The sequence below is a fragment of the Macrobrachium nipponense genome, chromosome 21 (genome assembly GCF_015104395.2).
Source record: "Macrobrachium nipponense isolate FS-2020 chromosome 21, ASM1510439v2, whole genome shotgun sequence".
NCBI lineage: Eukaryota > Metazoa > Arthropoda > Malacostraca > Decapoda > Palaemonidae > Macrobrachium > Macrobrachium nipponense.
In genome coordinates this window covers 166,390-192,034 of record NC_087212.1, presented here as the reverse complement: position 1 = coordinate 192,034, position 25,645 = coordinate 166,390, and the positions used below count along the sequence as shown (strand labels likewise).

General features: G+C 45.9%; 1 protein-coding gene across 4 annotated transcripts in view; it reads left to right on the top strand.

Annotated features, from left to right (window-relative positions):
- The window catches only part of LOC135197674 (eukaryotic translation initiation factor 5B-like), a 46,949-nt gene that overhangs the window by 3,369 nt on the left and 17,935 nt on the right, over window positions 1-25,645 (top strand). The window contains exons 2-4 of one of the 4 annotated variants that reach the window (XM_064224691.1): window positions 2,620-2,732; window positions 13,032-13,170; window positions 14,553-14,652. In XM_064224691.1, the coding sequence (XP_064080761.1) occupies window positions 2,708-2,732; window positions 13,032-13,170; window positions 14,553-14,652 (264 nt within the window). In that variant the 5' untranslated portion in view covers window positions 2,620-2,707. Of the gene's footprint in view, window positions 1-2,619; window positions 2,733-13,028; window positions 13,171-14,552; window positions 14,653-25,645 lie in introns of all 4 variants that reach the window. The other 3 variants (XM_064224690.1, XM_064224693.1, XM_064224692.1) reach the window with 3 other exon arrangements.

Here is a 25,645-nt window from a genome sequence, read left to right as displayed (position 1 = left end):
ATCCCATATCCTTCTTATTTCTATTTTCAGATCTTGATACTTGTCCATTTTTTCCCCTCTCTTTCTCTTCAACTCTGGTGTCCATGGTATTGCGACATCAATCAGTGATACTTTCTTCTTGACTTTGTCAATCAACGTCACGTCTGGTCTGTTTGCACGTATCACCCTATCCGTTCTGATACCATAGTCCCAGAGGATCTTTGCCTGATCGTTTTCTATCACCCCCTCAGGTTGGTGCTCGTACCACTTATTACTGCAAGGTAGCTGATGTTTCTTGCACAGGCTCCAGTGGAGGGTTTTTGCCACTGAATCATGCCTCTTTTTGTACTGGTTCTGTGCAAGTGCCGGGCATTCGCTTGCTATGTGGTTTATGGTTTCATTTTTCGTATTGCACTTCCTACATATGGGAGAGATGTTATTTCCGTCTATCGTTCTTTGAACATATCTGGTTCTTAGGGCCTGATCTTGTGCCGCTGTTATCACTCCTTCAGTTTCCTTCTTTAGCTCTCCCCTCTGTAACCATTGCCATGTGTCATCGCTGGCTAGTTTCTTTAGTCTGTCTCATGTATGTACCGTGCATTGGTTTGTTGTGCCAGTCCTCTGTTCTGTCTGTTATTCTCCTGTCTCTGTATATTTCTGGGTCTTCGTCTACTTTTATTAGTCCTTCTTCCCATGCACTCTTTAGCCACTCGTCTTCACTGGTTTTCAGATATTGCCCCAGTGCTCTGTTCTCGATGTTGACGCTGTCCTCTATACTTAGTAGTCCTCTCCCTCCTTCCTTTCGTGTTATGTATAGTCTGTCCATTTTGCTCTTGGGTGTAGTGCTTTGTGTATTGTCATATGTTTCCTGGTTTTCTGATCTATGCTGCGGAGTTCTGCTTTCGTCCATTCCACTATTCCTGCGCTGTATCTGATTACTGGCACTGCCCATGTGTATTTCCGGCGTTGAGTTTTGACTTGAGTATCGCCTTGAGTCTCTGCATATATTCTTTCCTGATCGTGTCCTTCATCTCTTGATGTTTTATATCCCCTCCTTCCATTATTCCCAGGTATTTGTATCCTGTCTCATCTATGTGTTTGATGTTGCTCCCATCTGGTAGCTTTATCCCTTCAATTCTCGTTATTTTGCCTTTTTGTATGTTGACTAAGGCGCATTTTTCTATTCCAAACTCCATCCTTATGTCCCCAGACACAATCCTTATTATTATTATTATTATTATTATTAATTAATTATCATCATCATCTCTCGCCAAAGAACAACCCAAATCATAGCAAAATTCAACTTATATTTAGAATGATTTCAAATCATATATAAGAACAAGCAATAATCTTGTATCTTACTACTACGTGTTCGTTTTTCCTTTTTTTTATCGATTAAAACTCAACTTTACAAACATGGCGTGACTTGACTTCGTTATAAATGAATGAATGAATGATCCTGCCCTTCCCCCCCCCCCCACCCCACCCCTTATCTCCTACCTCCCCCAGTCACATTGCGCCGTACGATACTACTACATAAAACTCAAGACTAGCTCCTAGCTCCAACCCCTTTCACATTCATCTTACCGTATTTCGTGTCCCAATGCAAACTTACTTTTACAGAAACTCATGGAATGGAATAGAATAGAAAAGTACGGAGAATATCTTACTATACTATAATCTTACTATACTACTCGTATAAGGGGCGTTATGTCAGTCTATTTCTATGGTGTTTTTACGTTGCATGGAACCAGTGGTTATTTAGCAACGGGACCAACGGCTTTACGTAACTTCCGAACCACGTCGAGAGTGAACTTCTATCACCGGAAATACACATCTCTCATTCCTCAATGGAATGGCCGAGAATCGAACTCGCGACCACCGAGGTGGAATGCTAACACCATACCAACCATGCCACTGAGGCGCCTGTCCGTCTGTCATTCAGTCACGGCCAAACGGCTGGTCCGATGGGCATGAAACTTGGCAGGGTTATAGTGGGGACCCCTAAGTTGGTTTATAATGGGGTTTCATCCTTCTCTCCCACCCCGCCCCCCCACCCATCCGAATGGGGGTGGGGGTGAGAAGGGATTCCCTGAAACGGAGCTGGTTCTGCTCGTGAAACGGGGCTGGTTATGCCCGTAGACGTTATTTTACGAATTTATCATACATAATTTCTGTATACGTAAGACTTATCGTTTGGAAAAGAATACTATAGGGTAAACATGACATAATAGTTAAAAGTTATTTTACGAATTTATCATACATAATTTCTGTATACGTAAGACTTATCTTGGAGAATACTATAGTTAACATGGAAAACATAATATTAAAAAGTATTTTTTACGAAATATCATACATAATTTCTGTATACGTAAGACTCACTGTTTGGAAAAGAATACTTTAGGGTAAAGAATACTTTAGGGTAAACATGACATAATAGTTAAAAAAAAAAAAAATACAATAAAACTAGCGAGTCACTTACATATGAAGCAGCGGATGAATATGCTTTTAGTAAGGATTGGTAATTGTCGTTATAAAAAAAAATGGCACGTCTGTCTCAGTCCAGCTAAAAAAAAAAAAAAAAATTAGTTCATTCGGATCGAAACTACCTCCAACTGAATCTCTGTCTCTCATTACTAGGTGAACTGTAGGCAGGGAAAACCAACATCACCACCACCACCAAATACAGCCAGGAACCAGCGCCCACAAAAATCCTCACCTCACGAGAATGAAAAGAGGAGAGTTTCCGAGGCGTAAGTTATACTAGTAGAATTCTTTTTATCCTTATGATTAGGATGAGCATATCAAGACGGTCTGTTAATAAAGGTGGTTCAATAGATGAGAATGCAAGCAAAGCAAGCACTGGGACCTATATATATATATATATATACATATATATATCTATATATATATATATATATATATATATATATATATATATATATATACACTGCTTGCAATTTCTTGGTGGACTTCCCGTTCAAAATTTATCATGGTCGAATATTTGAATTTGGGGAATGGCCTTAATACAGATCTGAAGTTAAATATTCGAGGTATACACAATATCATTAACTACCTTGACTATACAGTGTTCTTGCATGATTATTTAATGACCTCTTATAGTAGCATTAAATGTCATCTTGAAATAGCATTGAATGCCCTCTTGCAATAGCATTGAATGCCCTCTTGCAATAGCATTTAATGGCCCTCTTACAATAGCACTGAATGCCCTCTTGCAGTAGCATTGAATGCCCTCTTGCAGTTGCATTGAATGCCCTCTTGCAATAAGCATTGAATGCCCTCTTGCAATAAGCATTGAATGCCCTCTTGCAATAAGCATTGAATGCCCTCTTGCAATAAGCATCGATTGTCCTCTTACAATAGTATATAATGCCTTCTTGCAATAGCATTGAAGGCCTTCTTACAATACATTGCACTCTTGCAATAGCACTGAATGCCCTCTTGCAATAGCATTTAATGCCCCTCTTACAATAGCATCGAATGCCTTCTTGCAATAGCATTGAAGGCCCTCTTACAATAGCATTGAATGCCCTCTTGCAATAGCATTTAATGCCCCTCTTACAGTAGCATTGAATGCCCTCTTACAATAGCATTGCACTCTTGCAATAGCATTTAATGCCCCTCTTACAGTAGCATTGAATGCCCTCTTACAATAGCATTGAATGCCCTCTTGCAATAGCATTTAATGCCCCTCTTACAGTAGCATTGAATGCCCTCTTACAATAGCATTGAATGCCCTCTTGCAATAGCATTTAATGCCCCTCTTACAGTAGCATTGAATGCCCTCTTACATAGCATTGAATGCCCCTCTTGCAATAGCATTTATGCCCCTCTTACAGTAGCATTGAAGGCCCTCTTACAATAGCATTGAATGCCCTCTTGCAATAGCATTTAATGCCCCTCTTACAGTAGCATTGAATGCCCTCTTACAATAGCATTGCACTCTTGCAATAGCATTTAATGCCCCTCTTACAGTAGCACTGAATGCCCTCTTACAATAGCATTGCACTCTTGCAATAGCATTTAATGCCATGATACATTGCTGGTCTTCTTCAAGACATTCCAGAGACCACGTCATAGTCGGACCATTCTTATGGTAACTGAATTGGACACAATCAGTTTCGGTTTCAATTCGTATTCTTCATCGAAGAAAGTACGGAAACCAACGATAACTTGCCTTCAAAACCTACTTTAATTCCCGAAGTGAATAAAACCTTGATCTGTAATGCCACAGTATCAGAAATGATAAGTTATACGACGTACTTCTGATCAGGTGTAACTTGAAGCTGAACATTTTGCACTCAGCTGTTGAAATAGCTTCACACCTGTTGTCAGCGCCTAGAAGCATTAGTCATAGAGGTTGGAGTAAAGTTAAAATGGGAGAAGCTGATGTAACCAATGAGAGAGAGAGAGAGATTGAACTGGTTTGACGTAAAGTTAGCAACAGGATGTTAGGCCTATGAGGAAGTGTTTCCAGATTTGCCTCATTTCCAGACAGAAATTTATCAATAGGCCAATAAATGTAATTAATTTTCTTTCCTACTCAAACTAAAACCTATCAATAGGCCTATAAGTGTATGATGATTCATTTTCCTTTATTCTCAGGCCAAAATTTATCAATAGGCCTATAAATATATTGTCAAACACATTAGTAAAATACCCTACAGCATTTCAATACGGACATATTTTTCAATTCCCACCTCGCATACGCCTAAAGCCTAATGACACACACACCTTCCTCCGCACCTAATTATATAATTACCTAAAATGCACTTGTATGAAGGTGTCCGTTCACATCTGTCAACCATACAAGTGTTACACTGAATTATTGCCTATTTCTTCTGCATTCTCTTTATGTCCGTACAGAGCCACTAGGCCAAGATGTTCCAAAGAGCTCTCTAGACCTTGCAGTAGACCAGCTCTAGATATCAGCCTAGGAACTGGAATAGACAATTTACGCCGAAGGGCAAGCCCTGGACCTAAAAGGTCATCAGTGCTGAAAGGGACACTAAAAGCAGATTTTAATGGTATCACAAAAGAATGAAAGAGCAAGTACGGTAATGCAAGGGGTTGCAGCTACGGGACCAAGGGATGCCACAAAGAACCCTTAAAAAACAATGCCTACACTGTAACGGGGTATAGATATCAGCCCGAGACATCACCTTTCAGGTTAACGAACTAGTACAGTTTACGTCAACTTCAGAAGCGCCATTTTGAACCTTGATTTATTGAAAAGTTTGAGTATACCATCTCCTATCCTAGACTAGGAAACCTAAAATGAAAAAAAAAAAAAAAAAACTTAAGACAGACCTCATAGGTTTGTGTGTTAAATACGGAAACTGTATTACAAAGTAGTAATTATGTATGTACATTATTATCATCATCGAGAAATCAATTATTCCTATGGAACCAGTGTCACTGACTCGAAATCCAAACTTCAAAAGAACGTAATTATTTATAATTATTATTAATTATTAGTATTATATTACTATTATTTATTAATTATTTTTATTATTATTTAGAAGACAACCCCCTATTCACAAGGGACTAGCCCACCACAGTGGCCCATCGACTTGGAATTTCAAATATGTATTCAATATGGCGTACATTTTGAAACCAGCAACAGAAACAAGTGACCAGTTGTTAAAATAAGAGTTTCCACACACCTGTTACTACGACGGCATTAGCAGAAAGGACGAGACGAACAAGTGTGCTGTAACACTTGACTTATAGCCACGTCGAAAGGGGTTGGTCGGTCTCTCTCTCTCTCTCTCTCTCTCTCTCTCTCTCTCTCTCTCTCTCTCTCTCTTCTCTGACTCACACGCAAATGTATGATACACCACGAATTATTATTATTATCACCATCAGTATGGTCATATATTTAGTTTTTCAATAATAATAATAATAATAATAATAATATTTATTAGGGAAAAACTCTCTATCGCGAGAGTATATATAATGTTCTAAAGGGTCCACAATAATACAGTGTTAAGAGTCCGTGCATAATTTTTAAGACTTTATAAAAAGTTTTCGAACCCTTCCCTGGGTTCAACTTTTTGGACTGAAGTCATCTTCAGTCCAAAAAGATGAACCCAGGGAAGGGTTCGAAAGCTTTTTGTTATGTCTTAAAAATTATACACGGACTCTTTAACACTTTGTATTATTGTGGACCCTTTAGAACAATAATGATAATAACAAGATGAAATACATCAACTGCCTAACACGAACATTCTTACCAGGTACAGCACAGTTAGGCCTATAGTCTACATATATACACCACAAGGGATCACGTATGAGAAACTTTTTCTTTTAAATACACAGTAATACTATTGATTGATTGATAGATTTACAGCTACCTGAACTGGCGTCGCTATATCTTGTGCACAAATGCAACAATGTCATATAGATTGGAGTTGTTAGAAAATCACAAATTCTTGGTAATTTGTATTTTTCCTAGCGATACTTACCTCGAACCATTACAGTGGAGATTCCCGGATGTCGATCTGGGTCCGACCAGAAAAAACTGGTTATACGCCGCACCCAGGCGAGGCCTATGCCCTTACGGGTCGAAGACTACCTTATCCTACTGACCTGACGCCAGTCCTTCTTGCCCAACTCCGAGATGCCTCCCCTAAGCTTCAGCAGGGCTGGAAGGGAGGGAATATACTTCCATGGTTCGAGGTAAGTATCGCTAGGAAAAATACTAATTACCAAGAATTTGTGATTTGTTCCGATGCGAGATACTTACCTCGAACAATTACAGTGGAGACTTACTCCTTAGGAGGAGGGCGAAGGTTAGGGGAGGAACGACCCCAAAGGTGCTAGGTCAGAGGAGGGGCAACTGCTCCCCTTGGAACTCGACCCTGCTCCGTTATACTGGGGGTTGGTCCGGGGAGGTCCTAAAGCAAGCCTGGTGCGGATATAACCAAACGTTGACTTGTAAAACTGTGGGTTGTACTGAACACCATACACACTCCCGCCTATCTTACCTGAGTATCCTGAATTCCTCACTTCCTCTGAAAGCCCAGGGGGAACAAGGACAAGGATCAGGGGGGTATGAGGAAGAGTCTCACAGACTCACACACACTTCATACACACTGGCCCGTCCACCCCAAGAAGGGTGAAGAGGAGTCCTAGACCTGTTGCTGGCCTGCCACCACGGGGCCAATCTCAAAGGCATCGAGCGACCTCCTCATGCAGTCCTTTAGATAGTGGGCTGTGAATGTCGACTGCCTATTCCAGACTCCTGTCCTCAGGACCTGGTCCACTGCCCTTTGAGAACGAAAGGGAAGCCCCAATTCCCCTGATGTCATGGGCCTGGCTCCCTTTGGGAGGGAAAGGCCCCCCCCTTCTCATAGGCCCTCCTGATGGTTTCTCTCAGCCAGAAGGAGATGGTGTTCTTCAAGGCTGCCTTCTTCACTCTCCCCGTGGTGACAAAGAGGATCTTTACCTACCGCCTGAACCGAGCCATCCTTTCCATGTACTTCCGTACTGCCCTCACCAAACAGAGGAGGAGATTCTTAGGCTGGTCCGATTTCGGGAGGGCAGGGATGGAAAACTCCACAAACCTGAGGTCCGGGACCGAGGGGTTCTGATTCTTAGCCACGAAGGAGGGGACAGACCTGAATGAGAGTTCTTTCCACCCCCTCGTGTGGGCCACTACGTACGACAGGCCGTGGAGCTCTCCCAACCTTTTCGTGGAGGCCAGAGCTAGCAGAAACACCGTCTTGAGGGACAGCTCCCTATCCAGGATGTCCTTGAGTGGCTCTAAAGGAGACTTCCTCAAGAAGTTCAAGACTATCGCGACATCTCAGCGGGGAACCAAGCCGGCGCTGGGGGGACACTTCTGCTCAAAGCTCCTTATGAGCAAGGACAGCGGTTTCGAGTTCCCAAGATCCAACCCTTTCAGGGAGAAAACCTGGCTTAATGCGGCCCTGGCTCCTTTGACCGCCGGAATTGACAGGCCTCTGTCCAACCTCAGGTAGATCACGAATTCTGCGATGGCTGGGATCTTTGCTTGGAGGGGTTCCAGGCCCCTCTTCCTACACCAGGCCCTGAAAACCTTCCACTTTGCCTGGTAGATGTTAGAACAGGACTCCCTCAAGTAACCGGACATGTGAGAGGCCACCCTCACCGAGAACCCTCTCCTATTCAACAGCCGCTTGATAGTCTCCAGCCGTGAAGGGAGAGGGCTGGAATGTTCCCGTGGAGCCTCTCGAAGTGGGGCTGCCTTAACAGGTCTGGCCTGGGGGGCAGCTCCCAAGGCGGTAGAGGGGCCAACTCTAGAAGGTCCGGAAACCACTCCCTGCCGGCCACCGGGGGCCACCAACGTAGGCCGCCTTTTGCCTTCCTCAGATGGATGAGGACCTGCCTGAGGACTCCAAAGGGAGGGAACCCTACCAACGTCAGGGCCGCCCCTTTTCCCGCCTTCCAGATGGTGAGGACCTGCCTGAGGACTCCAAAGGGAGGGAACTCCCGACACGTCAGGCCGTCCCAAGGGTGTTGGAACGCATGGCCTCCCAAAACGCGGCTGGGTCGGCACTGGGGACATAACCGGCAGTTTGGCGTTTAGCCTTGTTGCAAACAGGTCCAGGGATGGGGACCCCCACTTCCCTATTAGCTCTCGCTACCTCGGGGTGTAGGGACCATTCGGATCCCACCACCTGACCCCGTCTGCTGAGGCCGTCAGCGATTACGTTCTTCTTGCCGGGAATGAACCTTGCCGTCAAGGAGGTTCCGAGGGCTTCAGCCCGGCTCAAGATCTCCTCCGTCAATCCGCAGAGATCCTGTGATCTCAGGCCCCCCCCGCTTCTTGACGTAGGCGACCACCGTGGCATTGTCGCACATCAGAGACACAGAGTGTCCTCCCACTGCCTCCTTGAAAGCTTCCAGGGCACGTTTCACTGCCAAGAGCTCCAGCCTGTTTATGTGGAAGGTGCTCTCCTCTTGCGACCATATCCCTCCCGCCAGGAGGGACTTCAGGTGGGCCCCCCAGCCTACCTTTGACGCGTCCGTAAACAGGAGCATCTCCGGGGGCACTGAGATGGGAACCGGCTTTTGAGGTGTTTCCTCCTTCTGGGACCACCCTACTTTCAGGTCCCATTGTAAGGGTCTTAATCTCAGCCTTCCCCGGGGGACTAGTTTTTCCAGGGAGACCAGGCGGCCTAAAAGCCTTTGCCACTCCTTTGCCAGTCTCGGGGAGTGGCTCAGGAAGTTGCAGGTGATTCTTTGGAGGTTTGCCAGTCTGTCCTCCGATGGGAAAGCTCGTCCCTCCTCCGTATCCAGCTCCATCCCCAGGTACACCATCCTGGTGGAGGGGACCAGCTGGGACTTCTCCCAGTTCACGACGACTCCCAGGGTCTTGCAACAGGCCAGGAGAGTGTGCCTCTGCTCTACCAAGCGCTCCTTTGAGGAGGAAAGGAGTAGCCAATCGTCTAGGTACCTGAGAAGGCGTATACCTCTCTTGTGGGCCCAAGACGAAACCAGGGAGAACACCCTCGTGAACACTTGCAGAGCGGTTGCCAGCCCGAAGCAGAGCGACTTGAACTGCAAGCTCTGGTCCTCCCACCTTATGCGCAGGTACTTCCTGGAGGACGGGTGTACCGGGATCTGGAAGTAGGCGTCCTTGAGATCCAGGGACATCATGAAATCCCCTACTCTCACGGAAGCCAGCACTGAGTGCAGCGTTTCCATTTTGAAGGGAGTCTTTAAGACGTACGAGTTGAGGACCCAAAGATCTATGACTGGTCGCCACCCCCTTAGGGCATCCCTGTGACAGGGGTTCCAGGGCTGAGAAGACAGATTGTCCGGGTCCCCCGTCAGGGGAGGCTTCTGGTCTAGAAAGGGGATTCGGTAACGGTCCCTGAGGACCTGGACTGTCCAGGGCTCGGCTCCACTCCGTGATCCTCCAAGTTCTGCCAACAGCTCGAGAGGCAACCTCCCACCGGTGGCGAAAGACACGGTAGGGGGCCTCAACTCCTACTTCCTCCTAGGGAAGCGGTTGTTACGACCCCTTCTGGAATTAGTGGGGTGTCTGGACCTGAAGGGTGCCTGGGAAGGCGAGAGGGTCCTGGGGGAGGGCTGAGTCCCCTAATCTCCCCAGTTCCGAGGGGCTGACTCTGTGGAGGGAGCGGAGAGGGTCCTATTCTGAGGCTTCGGTCCCTCATTAGGTCTTTTCGGCACTGACTGACGTAGGGGAGGGGCCCTATATACGATGGCGCCTTGGCTGGCCTTCCTCCACCATTCCACAGACTCCCCCACCAGCTTCTCCGGAAAGAGAGCAGCCCTCTCCAATGGGGCGTTCCGAAGGGTCTTGAGCTCCCTCTCTGTGTTCCTAGGGAGCTTGGCTAGCACGGAACCCTCCGCCTCAAGACCCAGTTTGCCCACGACGAGACCAGTTGGGTCGTGAGGAAGCCCAGGGACTTACCCCCAGACAAAATCAGTGCCTTGAATTGGGCAAGAGAGGCTTCGTCCCTCAAGTCGTGGAGGATGGGGAACCTGGCTACTGCTCCGGACCACAGATCTAACCATGAAGCCACGTGAATAGAGGTCCAAGCTGTGACTTCCACGGCCATAGCCTCCTGGTGGGAGAAGGAGACTAGCCTTGAAACGAGCCTATCTTCCGAGAGTCCAGGTGCCAGGGTCGCCAAGTTATCCTCCACGGATTTGGGAAGAAGAGGGACACCTTCCGGGGCATATAGCCTTCTCTGACTCAGCTTAGACGCTGGAGTAGCCTAGCCGAGGAGTGCAATCGCAGGGAGTTACTCGACCCTGTCAGGGCCTTCTTCGTGTTGGTGGACCTAGGGAGGCCAAGAGAGGGCTTGGGTTCCTCTGGGTCCCTGAACAGAATGTCCACAGCCAAGGACCTGTTGTCTTCTATTGTCGGGGCTGGCTCCTCTAGTCGGTTCATGGACCTAATAAGAGAGAGGACCCTCCTAAAAGTTGAACTCTCATCCACTGGGCCTAGTTCCTCCAGGGCATTCTGGAGTTCTTCTTGGATGAAGGTCTCCTCCTCAGCATCCCACAACGGAGGCGAGACCCCAGACCTTGGACTGGGGGAAGCTAGAGAAGCTCCCCGGAGAGGGACACTTAAACCCGGTTGTAAACCGGTCTCCTTCAAGGGGGGATGGCCTGAACGCCTGGATGCCCCGAGGAGCAGCTCAATCCTGAGCGGTGGAGGGGCTCTGAACCCCCTAAGGAGGTATCGGCCCCAGGCTCCGTCCATGAAGGCGACAAGCGTGTGGGAACACGGAAGAAGGGAGCCCGCTCGGTCATGGAGGCTGACCCTATGGCTAACGAGACCGAGGCGGGATCCGCAGGGACCGAGGAATGAGCAGGGAGGATGCCGGCTGGGAACCCCCCGTGAGGAACCGTCCTGGGGCCACTGGGGTGGGGGCCTCCCTCGGTGAAGGAGAACGCCGTCGCCTCTGGCAGGAGTTGTCCCGGCGCCTGTCACTCCCTCCACTCCCTTTACGATCCCTGTTACGATGAGGAGAGCGGGAAGAGCCGCTCGAGGACGAGGAGTAGCTGCGCCTCCTACCTCTCCCATGACAGCGTCTCTTCTTGGAGGAGCGTTTTCTCCTACGGGAGGATCTCTTCCTCGAGGAGGAACTCTAAAAACTCACATCCTCGGACGAGTCCCTCCATCTGTTGCCTCTCCTCCGGCGACTCCTGTCGTGGGGGGAGGCCGGGGAGCGTTTCGGCCGCTTCGGGGACATCCCAGAAGGCCGCTCCCAAGGCCAACCCCAGCTCCTCCTGCCCCCTAGACGGGAAGGCCCAGGACGGGAAAACATCGTCCTTCATCGGGGATCTGCCCGGAGTACGAGGGGGAAAGAAATCCCCAACGGCAGGAGAGGGAAGGGTCGGAGCTGGGCAGGCGGGTGGCTCCGTGACCAGGTACACTGGCCGCGAGCGGCGCGTTCCGCTCAAGAGTGGGAGGAGCTGCAGCGGGGAGAGCCGTAGCAGGGAGGGACAGGTCCTCCCCCTGCACCGATGTTAAGAGAGAGGACCAGGACAGGGTGCCCTGTAACTGCAGCTGCGTCCAGCAGTCTCTCAACACCGCATAAGCCTCAGGTACCACTTGTTGGGGAATCGACTCATCGGGACCCACCCCCCTGGGGGAGGGGACCCAGCAACGGACTCACCTAGGCCCTCTCGCTGGGAGAGGGCAGGAGAAAGAACCTGTAGAAACGCGGGAGACTTCCTATCCGACGATACCGAAGGTGAAGGGGCGCCCCCGTCTCTGCTGTTACTCCTACTCCTCGAATCCCCCAAAAGCTTCGCCGACAAAGCTTTAGGCTTCTTCTTCTTTGTATAAGCCAAATCCTACTGGTACTAGGGCCAAGAGACGTACTCCAAGCACGTGTTGTCTTTTGAGCAAGCGGCCCCCCCCATACACGAATTACACAAAGAGTGAGGATCAATTAGAAGGGGCGAGAGAAAAGCTCCACAAGCCCGGTCTTCAGGACCGGGCCAACGATGTTGAGGCTCCGAAGCCGACATCACACCTACGCTCGACACACGTACACAAAGCACACACAAAGACAAAGGAAATGGGCCGGACACCGGATGAGCAGGGGCGTATGCACGCTCCTGTGACCAGAGAAGGACTGGCGTCAGGTCAGTAGGATAACGTAGTCTTCGACCCCTACGGGAATAGGCCTGGCCTGGGTGCGGCGTATAACCAGTTTTTTCTGGTCGGACCCGGATTGACATCCAGGAATCTCCATTGTAATGGTTCGAGGTAAGTATCTCGCATCGGAACAAATACAATTTCCATTCATAAAAAAAACTTTATACAATTATTCTTTCTGATACTTCCAAGTCCACTAAAACCCCAATGGATTTCTCTCTCTCTCTCTCTCTCTCTCTCTCTCTCTCTCTCTCTCTCTCTCTCTCTCTCTCTCCAGATTCTCCTTTCATCAACAATCTAAATCTAAAAATTTAATTTTCTGATAGTTCTGATATGCCCCGTCAACTAAAAGCTAATTATTTCATTAATCTCTCCCTCTCTCTCTCTCTCTCTTCAGCAGCAAGAAAGATGGTTAACTACTCGCACATGCTCGTCGGTGCACTGGCTCTAACGTCATTCGTTCTGCTCGTGAAATACCGTAACCTAACTGCCAAGATGTCCGAAGATAACGTAGAACACGTCATGTCCAAGAAAGCATTGTAAGTATAATTCATAGACCTTTTGTCCTTTATTTGTGGACAAACTAATCCCAACCCTTTATAGGTAGTACTAGGGCTAACCATCAAGATGCCTAGTGGCCTCTAGTACTATTTAGTATACTTCTCCAAAGTCGTTTTTTTCTCTCAAGTTCAGACCATCTCGGCAAACCACAGTAGTTCTCTCTCTCTCTCTCTCTCTCTTCTCAGCTAAAGGAACCTGTAGACAAAACAGACCACCCACACAGGAACCTTTTGACAACAGAACCACAACCAATACTCTTCTGAAATAAGAACCTCCCCTGTAGGAACCTTCTGACAAAAGAACCTCCCCTGTAGGAACTTTCTGACAAAGTACCTTCCCCATAGGAACCTTCTGACAACAAAGAACCTCCCCTTAGGAACATTCTGACAACAAAGAACCTCCCCTTAGGAACATTGTCAACACAGAACCTCCCCAACAGGAACCTCTTGTCAACAGAACCTCGCCTACAGGAACCTCTTGACAACAGAACTTCTAAAGGAACCTCTTTACAACAAAACCTCAGCTACAGGAACCTCTTGACAACACAGAACCTCACCTACAGAAACCTCTTGACAACAAAACTTCTCCTAAAGGAACCTCTTGACAACAAAACTTCTCCTAAAGGAACCTCTTGACAACAGAACTTCCCATACAGGAACCTCTTGACAACAAAGTTACATCGTTAATTACTCCAGCACTATCTAATCACTGAAAATGTATTGTAATCTGAACAACCTTCTTTCTTTCAAGCCAATCAAACTACAATTCATTTCCAATCATAAGATCAAGAATCCTTATATTCACTTAAAACCTTACAGCATCAGACAAGTGTTAAATTTAACTTTCCTTGCCAGACTCGCTCTCAGATTCATGTCTAGTCTAGTTCCATCTATAAACTATACTACTACTGCTTAACAACCACCTTCCATCTCTCTGTTTGAGAGATGAACCTTAGATGGGAATGATCCATAATCCATGATCAGCATCTCTTAAAGACCAGTTTGTGATTAAATTAGCAAAACCTATAAGAAAAAAAAACCTGCCCTTTAAATACAGCAAAATTGTCCATTTTATTCCACTACTATGAATTCTAATTCAAAAACGTGAATTATGGTCTGCTATACACCTATAAATTCCAATTTTAGAGTTGCCTGTAGTCTTTTAACTTGAAAGAAAGCCATGAGGCCTAGTTTTAACATCAAAGCCACTATTAAAAAATCTAATTACAAAAACTGTAGTTTGATCGCCAAGAGCTATAAACATCTCTGTAGGAAACTGCTGTAAATAAGTTATAGATCTCAATCTTCTCCAGTTTTAATTCATAAAAGTTATTTACGTCACTCATTCATTCATATTTCAGAGAAAGTGACCTGGAAACTGAGATCCGGAGGAAGAAGAGTTCAGAGGAACGGCTGATTAAGACCAACAGGGAACTGAAAGAAGTCTCTTCTCAGCTCAAGGTAAACTGAGAAGCGTAGGCCATACACCCCCGATCTACCAGGACACCTGGTCATTACTGGGAAAAACCAGAGACAATACCTATCCGTATCACACACACACACTCTCTCGCAGGCGTACACCTGTGCACAAATGTCAACAAAGCTGTAATGAAATATATAAAATGTAGAACAAAGGCCACAAGCGCTGACAGGGAAATTTAAGAGTAAAAAGGTTTTAAAGGTGTTAACAGTTGCACTATGAAATTAATGTTTGGAGGGTTGAGGAAAGTTAGATTAGAGAATAAGAACATAGGTACAGTAAAGGGAACAGAAGGAGTTGCAGCTAGGGGCCGAAGTGACACCGCAATGAACAGAAGTATGCGTCTACAGTGCAGCACGTGAGGTGCACTGATGGCAATATCCCCATATGGGGAAGACAAGACAGAATTTAGAATTTTTTAAAGTAACAGATATTTCAGTAACTGCTTCTTCTCACCTACTTCCTTTCCGCTGTGCTGAAAAGTGTCATCCATACTACTGCAATAAACCAAGTTATAAACAAGTTGGCAACTTATTGCACAATCATCACAAACAGGTTAAATATACAAGGCAACGACCAACTGATAGTCCTAACCAATGCTTCATAATTTCCCAGCATTCACCAATGCTTCCTTTGGCCACTTACGGTCATGACACTGTTTTCAACTAGTTTGCGGTACGTACACAACAAGTTTCAGATGTGTTTATGACATGCTGCACCATAGTGTGGAAGCAGATGCACCCTGACAGACTACTGTTATGAGAATTAAATGAGTGTCTTCTTGTCTGCGAATACACATGATGCTTAATTATGGTACATCAATACTTCAAATTAGAACAGCCCAGTATAAATGAACACACACACACACACACAGTAATGATAGAAAGCTATATAGATAGATAAAAGGAAGACAGATGTCTTAGATATGTCCACTCCGCAACCCATTGGAGTAACTGGACACGTTAAACCTATGCTCACTAACCAGTCGTTTCTGTCCTTTAACTGAGCAAACCTCCTTTAATAAAGGAACAGACTTTCCTCTCCTCAGACACCTCCTTTAACCGAATTGTCTGCTAAGCATAAAAATGTTATTTTCATGATAAATAAATTTTTGAACATACTCACCTGGTAGTTATATACGTATATAGCTTACGTCCCTGACATCATGGCAGAATTTCAAAACTCGCGGCAATCGCCGAATGGGTAGTCAGGTGCACCACCTGTGCGCCCTCTACCCAGGTACGTAGAACCGTTCCAACTATTCCTCAGATCTTCCATGCCCATAGTCTCTAGAGGGGAGGAGGGTGGGAATTAAATTATATATAACTACCAGGTGAGTATGTTCATAAATTTATTTTATCATGAAAATAACATTTTCAAACATCTAACTAACCTGGTAGTTATATATATAGCTGATTGACATCTTTGGTAGAGGGTCAGAGACAGCTATCATCGTTGGAATTGACATAAGAGTTAAATAAAAACAAACTTACAGGTTCGTACCTGTTAAGGAAGCTGACTTCAATGATATCCTGCCTCATTATGTCTGCTTTCCTAATGAGATCCAGCAATCCACCCAGGGGGCTGAAGACCTCTTGGAGACTGTCAACGGTCAAACCTCTATGTGACTAGACTCCCTACAATACCCTTGTTCCGGGCGCTACCAAGGAACAAATTGACCACCTGACTAAGGATCAATGATTGTGGAAGACTGCGCCCAGTCTCCACAAACAACCATAAAAATTTCAATAGTTCCAAGGTAAGAAAAGAGTATTGGTTTATGAGATTTTTTAAGTAGTAGTCCCTTCTCCCACTACTGAATGAGCTACTACGAACGGACCCAGAGTGTAGCAGTCTTCATACAGAGTCTGCTCTTGTGTAAGGTAGTGTGACGCAAATACTGACTTGCTTCTCCAGAAGGTTGCGTCCAGGATATTCTGAAGGGATCTATTTTGTTTAAAAGCTACCAAGGTTGCTACAGCCCTAACCTCGTGAGTCTTCACTTTTAATAGCTTGAGATCCGCTTCATTAAATGCTGAATGCGCTTCCCTAATTAATTGCCTTATAAAAAAGGATAACGCATTCTTTGACATTTGCAGAGAGGGCTTTTTGACAGAGCACCAAAGCCCCTCTGAATTGCCATGTAATTTCTCCGTTCTTTCCAGGTAATGCCTCAGGGCCCTTACCGGACAAAGAACTCTCTCTGCTTCCTCACCTGTGAGGTCCAACAGGTTTGGAATCTCGAACGATTTGGGCCAGGGCTGAGAAGGGCCTTCGTTCTTCGCTAGAAATCCTAGCTGTAGAGCAGATAGCCTTGCCCTGTCTGAAACCTACAGCTTTGCTGAAGGCATGGATTTCACTGACTCTTTTTGCTGTTGCTAGACTAATCAAGAAGAGAGTTTTCATGGTGAGGTCCTTAAATGATGCTTCCTGTAAAGACTCGAACCTATCACTCATGAGAAACTTCAGAACTACATCCAAATTCCAAGCTGGCGAAGATTGTAGTTTCTCTTTAGTCGTCTCGAAGGATCTGAGAAGGTCTTGTAGATCCTTATTATTCCGAACAGGTTCAGGTTCCTATGCCTGAAGACCGCTGCTAACATGCTTCTGTAACCCTTAATGGTAGAAGCTGAAAAGTTACGCTTCTTCTTAAGGTATAGCAGAAAATCTGCTATCTGAGTCACAGAGGTACTGGAAGAGGAAACAGAGTTGTCCTTGCACCATCCTCTAAATGTCTCCCACTTGGATTGGTATAGCTTAATGGTGGAAGACCTCCTTGCTCTTGCGATGGCTGTAGCTGCCTCCTTCGAAAATCCTCTAGCTCTTGTGAGTTTTTCGATAGTCTGAAGGCAGTTAGTTGAAGAGCTGGGAGGTTTTGGTGATACCTTTCCAAGTGGGGCTGTTTGAGTAGATCTACTCTTAAAGGAAGGCTTCTGGGGGTGTCCACCATCCATTCCAGTACCTCTGTGAACCATTCTCTTATCGGCCAGAACGGAACCACCAGAGTCATCCTAGTGCCTTCGTGAGACACAAACTTTTGCAACACTTTGTGTACCACTTTGAATGGCGGTAAGGCGTACACATCTAGATGGTCCCAATTCATGAGAAACGTATCTATGTGGGTTGCCTCGGGATCTGGGATTGGAGAGCAGTAAGTCTCCATCCTCTTCGTTTGCACTGTGGCGAAGAGGTCTATGCATGGGCGACCCCAGGTTCGCCACAGGTTCTTGCAGACTTCCTGATGGAGAGTCCATTCTGTCGCCAAGACTTGATGTTTCCTGCTCAAGATGTCTGCCCATACATTCTTTTCCCCTTGAATGAAGCGTGTTACTAATGTCACGCTTTTCTCTTTCGTCCAGAGAAGAAGTTCTCTTGACGTCTTGTAGAGGGACTCGGAGTGGGTTCCGCCTTGTTTGTTGATGTAGGCCAACGCCGTCGTGTTGTCGGAGTTGACCTGCACAACTTTGTTCTGTACTGCGCTTCCGAACTCCTTGAGAGCCAGAAAAACTGCAGTCAGTTCTTTCTGACTGATATGGAACTTCTCCTGTTCTCTGTTCCAGGAGCCCGAGACCTCCAACTTTCCCAGTGTTGCACCCCATCCCGAGTCCAAGGCGTCGGAAAACAACACTAGGTCTGGGTTCCTGTGTTTTAGGGAAAGGCCTTCCTGGAGCTTGACAGGGTCGTTCCACCACCGTAGACAGTGTTTCATAGAGTCCGAAACGGGAATACACTTTGTCTCTAGTGTCTTCCTCTTGTCCCAATGTTGATTGAGGTGGAATTGAAGAGGGCGAAGGTTCAGTCTTCCTAAGGAGAAAACTGCTGCTCTAGCGAAGAAAGGGTCCCCCGCCATCAGACTCATCCATTCCCTTGTGGAGCACGTGGCGGATCACAAAAAACAAACAAGTAACCTCCCCATAAACTTACCTGTCTGGCTAACAAACCACCCTCAATCACACTTTCCACTTAAACTTACTACAAAATACAGCAGGACAATTGACCCATACCTACATACAGAACAAAAAAACACAAACAGGTACTCACCTCTGGCTTCTGCTACTCAAGGCTACGCTGTGCTGTCCACTGGATATAGGCTATACGCTAGCCGACACAACCACCGTCGACAACCAAGCACAAACCAACCCCCCGAGACCCACAACCCCAAAAACTCAATAACCCACGACAAATCAATGCAGATGAACACCAACACCCCGAAAAAACACGACAACACACGACTTACAGAAGTACAACAACCCGCCAAAACCAACACTGCCCAACCACCACTAACAGACACCGAAAATGCACCACCAACCTTCTTAACCTTACCACAACCAGACAGACACACGCACAAAACTTCACTACCCCAAAATCTATCAAATAACAACCAAACAACGAAACACCAAAGGATAACTGCTGCCAAAACCAACACTGACTTGACCAGACGTCTCGCTGCTCAGACTCTCGTAATAGACTTTCATTGACTTCCTCAGAGCGCCACAACAGACATGCTTCCGACCGCCATTTAAACCACTCCCATTCATTCTTCCACCAATCTCTCTCTCTCTCTCTCACACACACAACCTTTGGAGATGTTGTCAAATATAAACTATCATTACTCCTCCATATTACCTCCCCCATTACATTTGACAACATCTCCTTGCACTCTCAACATCCACACTAAATTGCCTTTTGCAACACCCAAGGATGCTAAGATGCAGGCCCCCTGGATCTTGTTTGAGGATCATCATACACTCTTTCAGTTAAATCGCCATTCACTTCTTCCAAACCACTTTCTTTCAAACTCCCATTATTTCCCTCACTACCATCCTCCCAAATTCCATTCACTACTTCACCGATGTCTTCTAACTTCTGGTTCCAACAATCTCCCCTGTATTTCGGCCACCAAACCACATCAGTTCATCATACTTCTGTCAAACTCCTGCAAAGACTTATCCATCCTATCAACCACCTCCCTCACTATTCAGTTTCTTCTCACTGAAGTCTTACTTGTCCCTGTCAACTCAAACCCACATACACTACAAGTATCATTCATTCCCCCAAAGTCAATCCGTAGCACACGCTTTATCAACCGTTTGCACCCTACCACCAACCCCTTTACCATGCCGTTCACGCTTTTCCCTTCCACTTCCTCTCTCCACACTCTTCTGTTTTCTTCCATACTCAACCAACACCAACTGTCGATCTCCCAGACCAATTTGTTCACCGACAGTCGGCTCATACTTATTTACCCTCAACCACTCACTCATCGCATTCTCCCGAACATACTGTGGTACTTCCCTCCACTTACGGAGCTGGTTATGGTGTGCCCTAACCTCATCCATTCCCCCCAGACTACCTCTCGCAAGTTTCCCCAAAAACATAACTCAGATCCAACTCGGTCCCCACTTCCAAAATCTCGAAAGGCCCTTCAAATTTCTCCCTTACTTTATTCACATTCATTCTTCCCATCTCAACCACCTCTTTCAACACCTTCCCATCTTTTACTCTCAAACCTTTTTTTTTTTTTTCTTAAAAAAAGTTAAAAAACTCTCAAACCCCCCTTTTACCTTTGTAAACTCGCTTTCTTCCACAAAATCCCGATCACCTTCTGACAGACCCAACCGCGGTCTGACAATCCTTTCAAAATTCAACAGATATTTATAAGGAGACATACCTATACTCTTCTGCAGTGTGGCATTATATGCCCAAACTGCACGTCCTACATACATATCCCAAATCCCAATCCTTGTCGCTCTTACTCATCATTCGCAAAATCTCCAGTCATCGTCCTAACAGTCCTTTCAGCCAACCATTCGCACTAGGCATATACGGAGTAGAATACAAATGCACAATACCCCATTCCTTCAACATTTCTTCAAATTCCCATCCCACAAACTCAGGTCCATTATCACTCAACATTTTTGCCGGCTTACACACACACATGGGCAACATCACTTGACCCACCATTCGTGCAACAGTTTCACTCCTCTTTCCTTGATGGGAACCACATAGGCAAATTTACTCATGTGATCCGACCATCACAATCATCCCCACGTGTCCTCTCGCAGTCCTAGGCAAAGAAACACAATCAATCACAAGCATTTCAAACGGCTCTTTCATCTGCAATCGCATACAGATGGACTTGCATGACACTCTGATACTTTCCCCTCTGACAGTCTTCACACGTGACAAAGCCACATCCACACAAATCTTATTCAACCCAGGAGCATACAATCTCTCTCTCATGCATTCCCACAACTTATTTTTTCCCATATGCCCAAACCGATCATGCACCAACAAACACATACTCACAGCTGACTCAACAGAAAACACTGGCACATACCACTTCCTTGTCATACACCCCTTCCTGATGCAAAAAGTACACCATGTTTTGCACACCACAAACGTTTAGCAACCCTCTTATATACATCCAACTCACATGGCCAGTCTTCCACACGCACTCCTCCCAAAACACATTGTCGCACACACTTATCTCCAGGCACTTATTTTGCATTTCCTCAATCTCTTCCTCACTCAACAGATCATTCTCACTCCTAGCAATTTCAATCATACCCACAAAGTTTGCTACAAACACATTACCATCTTGAATCCTAGCTACTTTGTCTGCCCCCTTTTCTAAGATTCCTTTCCTATACTACGTCTATATCGTGGATCCTCAAAAAAATCTATCCCTATTAAAAAGCAAGATGGCATATCATTTTCTCCTATACTATAAAGTTATGCATTACCTCAAGATCTCCCAACCTAACCATTTACCGTACCTCTTCCATACTAAAACACTTCCTTGTCCCAACCCATGTATTCTCACACTTGTAGACTGCCTTTTCACTTCCCCCAATCACATCTCTCAAGTTCACTCACCACTGACCCACTCACCAAGGAAACTTGTGCCCCTGTGTCAACCAAACTACAATACTCCACTATCATTTACTTGGACAAACGTCACCATTTTCCCTCGAGTCCCATGCACACACATTCACTACCACGTCCACCTGGTTATCCACACATCACAATCCTCCTCATCGCATTCATCCTCAGTTAATTCCCATTTCCACAATTCTGACTCAAATCCCCTTCACAGTCCCTTTTTGTAACCAACCAATTACAACCACATTCCCCGCACTGAATCATCAAAACCCCACGTTCATTACCTGTACTCACCCTTCCCTCGATATTCAACCGGTCTGTCCCATCCAAAATACAACAACACTCTTATTCCAAACAACTCAGCTACTGCTGACAACAATTCATGCAACACTTCTCCTTGCCCACCTTGTTCCTCCGCACATGCCACTTCCTTCTGCACATCACTCATCAACTTCACTCGCAACTCATTACACTACCGGGTACCTCTTCAACCAGACCCTTACCTTCCAAGTTTTTCAATGGCTGAAAACAAACATTCACACACACTGTCATTCCCTTCAAACCTCTCTTTTACAACCAACCCCTCAGGTACCATATTCGGATCCCAGTCACTTTTCACAACACCACTGTCCTTACCATGCATCCTAGACATCGTATCAGCAATCACATTTTTACTCCCCGGCACATATTCTAAGCTAAAATCAAATTCACTCAAATCTTCAATTGTCCTCGCAATCCTAGCATTCACACTTTCCTTCTTGATCATATAAACTAACGGCCGATGATCTGTCCTTATGACAAATTTTACCCCATACAAAAACACTTTCAACGCTTTCACACAAAACCTTAGGTTTGCCCGCAAGCTCCTTCTCAACCACCGAATACTTAAGCTCGCTTTATTAAAAGCTTTACTCACATACGCAATCACTCTCCAAATTGTCCTCCCATTCACCTCTTGCATCTGCACCAAGCATCCTCCCATACTAACTTACTAGCATTAGCATACAACTCAAGCTTACTGGCATCCTCACTATAGTCCGGAAAAAGCCAAGGTGACGTCTCTAGCAGCCCTCCCACCTCTTTCAATCTCTCAAATGCTCCCACCATTTCCTCATCCCACCTCAGCTTAGTACAATTTTTTTTTTCTTCCCGGTCCATTCAGTCAACGGCTTCCCCATACCCGAACAATCCCTAACAAACTTCCTCCCGAACTCAATCAAACCCAAAAAACCCTTTAACTCCCGCAAGGTCCGGGGACGTGGAAACTCCTTTACTTTTTCCACAAACTTTTCACTCTTCCTTACACCACTCGCACTCACCTTATGACCAAGAAATTCCACTTCCCCAGCCAACCACGTACAATCTTCTCCTGCTTTCATTTTCACTCCAACCTCTCCCAACCATTCTAACACCTTCTCAAGCAGTTCCACATTCTCCTCAACAGTCTCACTCGCAATCAAAACGTCATCTATAAACACAGTCACCTTCCTTCTATCAAAACCAGCCAAAACCTACAGTTCATCGCCCTCTGGAAGGCAGCAGGCACATTAGCCAATCCAAATCTTAACCTCTTGAATTGATAGTGGCAGCTACCACTCGAAAAAGCCGTAACATGCTGCTCCCTTCCTCAAGAGGCATCTGGTAATAGCCCCTTACCAAATCCAATTTTGTGAACACTCTCATCCATGCATCTTATACACACAATCAGACACCACATTCATCGGGAATCGCTCCTTCACAGTCACTTCATTCACCTTCCTGTAATCCACACACATCCTCAAACTCCCATCTGTCTTGCGTACTAGGACTATGGGACTATTCCAAGCACTCTCACTCCTCTCGATCACTCCCACTCTCTCAAGTTCCTCACACTGTTCCTCAATCTCTCGGGCAATAGGCGCAGAAAAGTGTCGGGGACGCTGATATATGGGGGTATCGTCATTCAAAAACTATTTTGAACTCTGGGAGCTTAGATCCCCCGAAATCCTCGTCACCCCGACTCAATGCACCCCGCCTATCCCACAACATCTGCATCAACCGCTCCCTCTCGTCATCACCAACATTTTCATCCACCTCAATTCTGTCTCTCAACTCATCATACTTCCACTCATCACTTCTTTCGTTCTACCTGTCATCACCCGCCGCACCCTAACATATCTTTCGTCGTCCACATCCACCAATGTATACAACAACCCCACAATCACCTTCACGTATACCCCACACTCGCTTTTTCCTAACACTCGGCAATGAGGCCACAAAAACCCAAGGATTCTCCATATCCAAAATCCCGTCATACACATGCACGCTCGCTCTTACCAACTTGTTCGCATCCACACCCTCAACCACATATGCACACTTGTCACCTTTGACAATCCCAAGACTATCGGGCCACGCAACTTTCACACTAACAACTTCTCCAACTTCTCGCGGCACTTTTACACTCTCTTTCGCAACCAACGGCACTCCCTTCCATATTTTACTGCTTACCCCTCCATCCCTATCCAAGTACAACTCTCCATGTACATTCCCCTTCCTATGCAACTCAATCATATTCCTGCTCGGATGGACCACCATCCCACACTTCTTCAGGAACCTGTATCCTAACAACATATCATACTTATCACTCATTCCCTCGATCACATAAAAGTCACCTTCATCCATCACTACCCCTTCGATTTCTACATTTTCACGCAACATTCCCACCACAGGCATACCTAAATTTCCTATTCCTCGTACCTCCCCTTTACATTTCCCAATTTCACACTCACTCCGCAACTTGTCACATCCATTCTTAAAAAGAACACTGACACTGCACCCAGTATCAATCAAAGCAACCCCAAAACCACACCCCTTTGCACCTCACTTTTACACTCATACATTCATGAGCTCTTCCTCCAAAAACCCTTTTTCATGGCAAAACAATCCTTCACGCACTATGCATCACTCTTACTGACCGCACACCAGAGGACCCACCCAACTGAATCCCCTTTGTACCTAGTTTCCCGAACTCCCAACCTGACTCATCCTCTTTCGCCTACACACACTCCCCACATGACCTTCCATTCCACACTCAACACATTTTGCCCATTGTTCCTTACACATCCTAGCATAATGCCCATTCTTCCCGCAATTACCGCAAACCTCAGTCACACGTGTACCTCGACATCCACTTGCTATATGCCCTACTTGCCCACACCTGTAACATTTAATATCCCTATCCTTCTTACACTCACACACTAAATGCCCTGTTTGCCCACACCCGAAGAAACAAGCTCCCAACGCCCCACTGACATTCATTCTTCCTGTGCCCTAGCTTTCCACATCTGTAACACTGCTGCTCTCGTTCACGACTAACCAACCGTACTCTTCCAACGCTTGCACTCCGATCTCTCTTAGGGCTAACCATACTTATGTTACTTGCTCTACAGCTCCTGTCAACCACTTGCTCTGCCATTCGCCTTGGCCCCTCCAAAACTGCCTCCCTATAGCTCTTGAACTCTGGTATAACATCAGCCACTTCAGTCCTAATACTAACACTTCTATCTCTTTCATACACCTATCCAACTCATAATCCTCTACTATTTCCAAAATGTCGTTCCACGACAACCTTTCATTCGTCCATCGCATTTTCTCCTTACGTTTTCAGATTTACAAACTCATACACACTCTCAGGCACAGTCGCCAACAACTTCCTCACTACCTCTTTACACTCATTTATCCCTTCATCCCCAAAACTTTTTCTGGCTAATGTTTCCAACCTGCACACATACATCGATAACGACTCACCAACATTCATTCTTACCTCATCAAAACCATGTTTTCTCCTATATCTAACACTACTCCTTATCCTCTTCGCCTGTTCCACAATCCTGGCTTTCACACTCTCATAAGGCACATTCCCCACACTCATCATTACCCCATACAATATTGAACAAAAATCCTGTCAAAAAGCTACCCAACTCTCTTGCCCAGACTCTCTTGTTATCCCCATACTTTGCCTCACAATACCTTTTCATATTCCTTAAAAAATCCCCTATGTCCCTACTACCATATTCCTCGTATTGTGCACATCTAGGTATCTCTCTCATA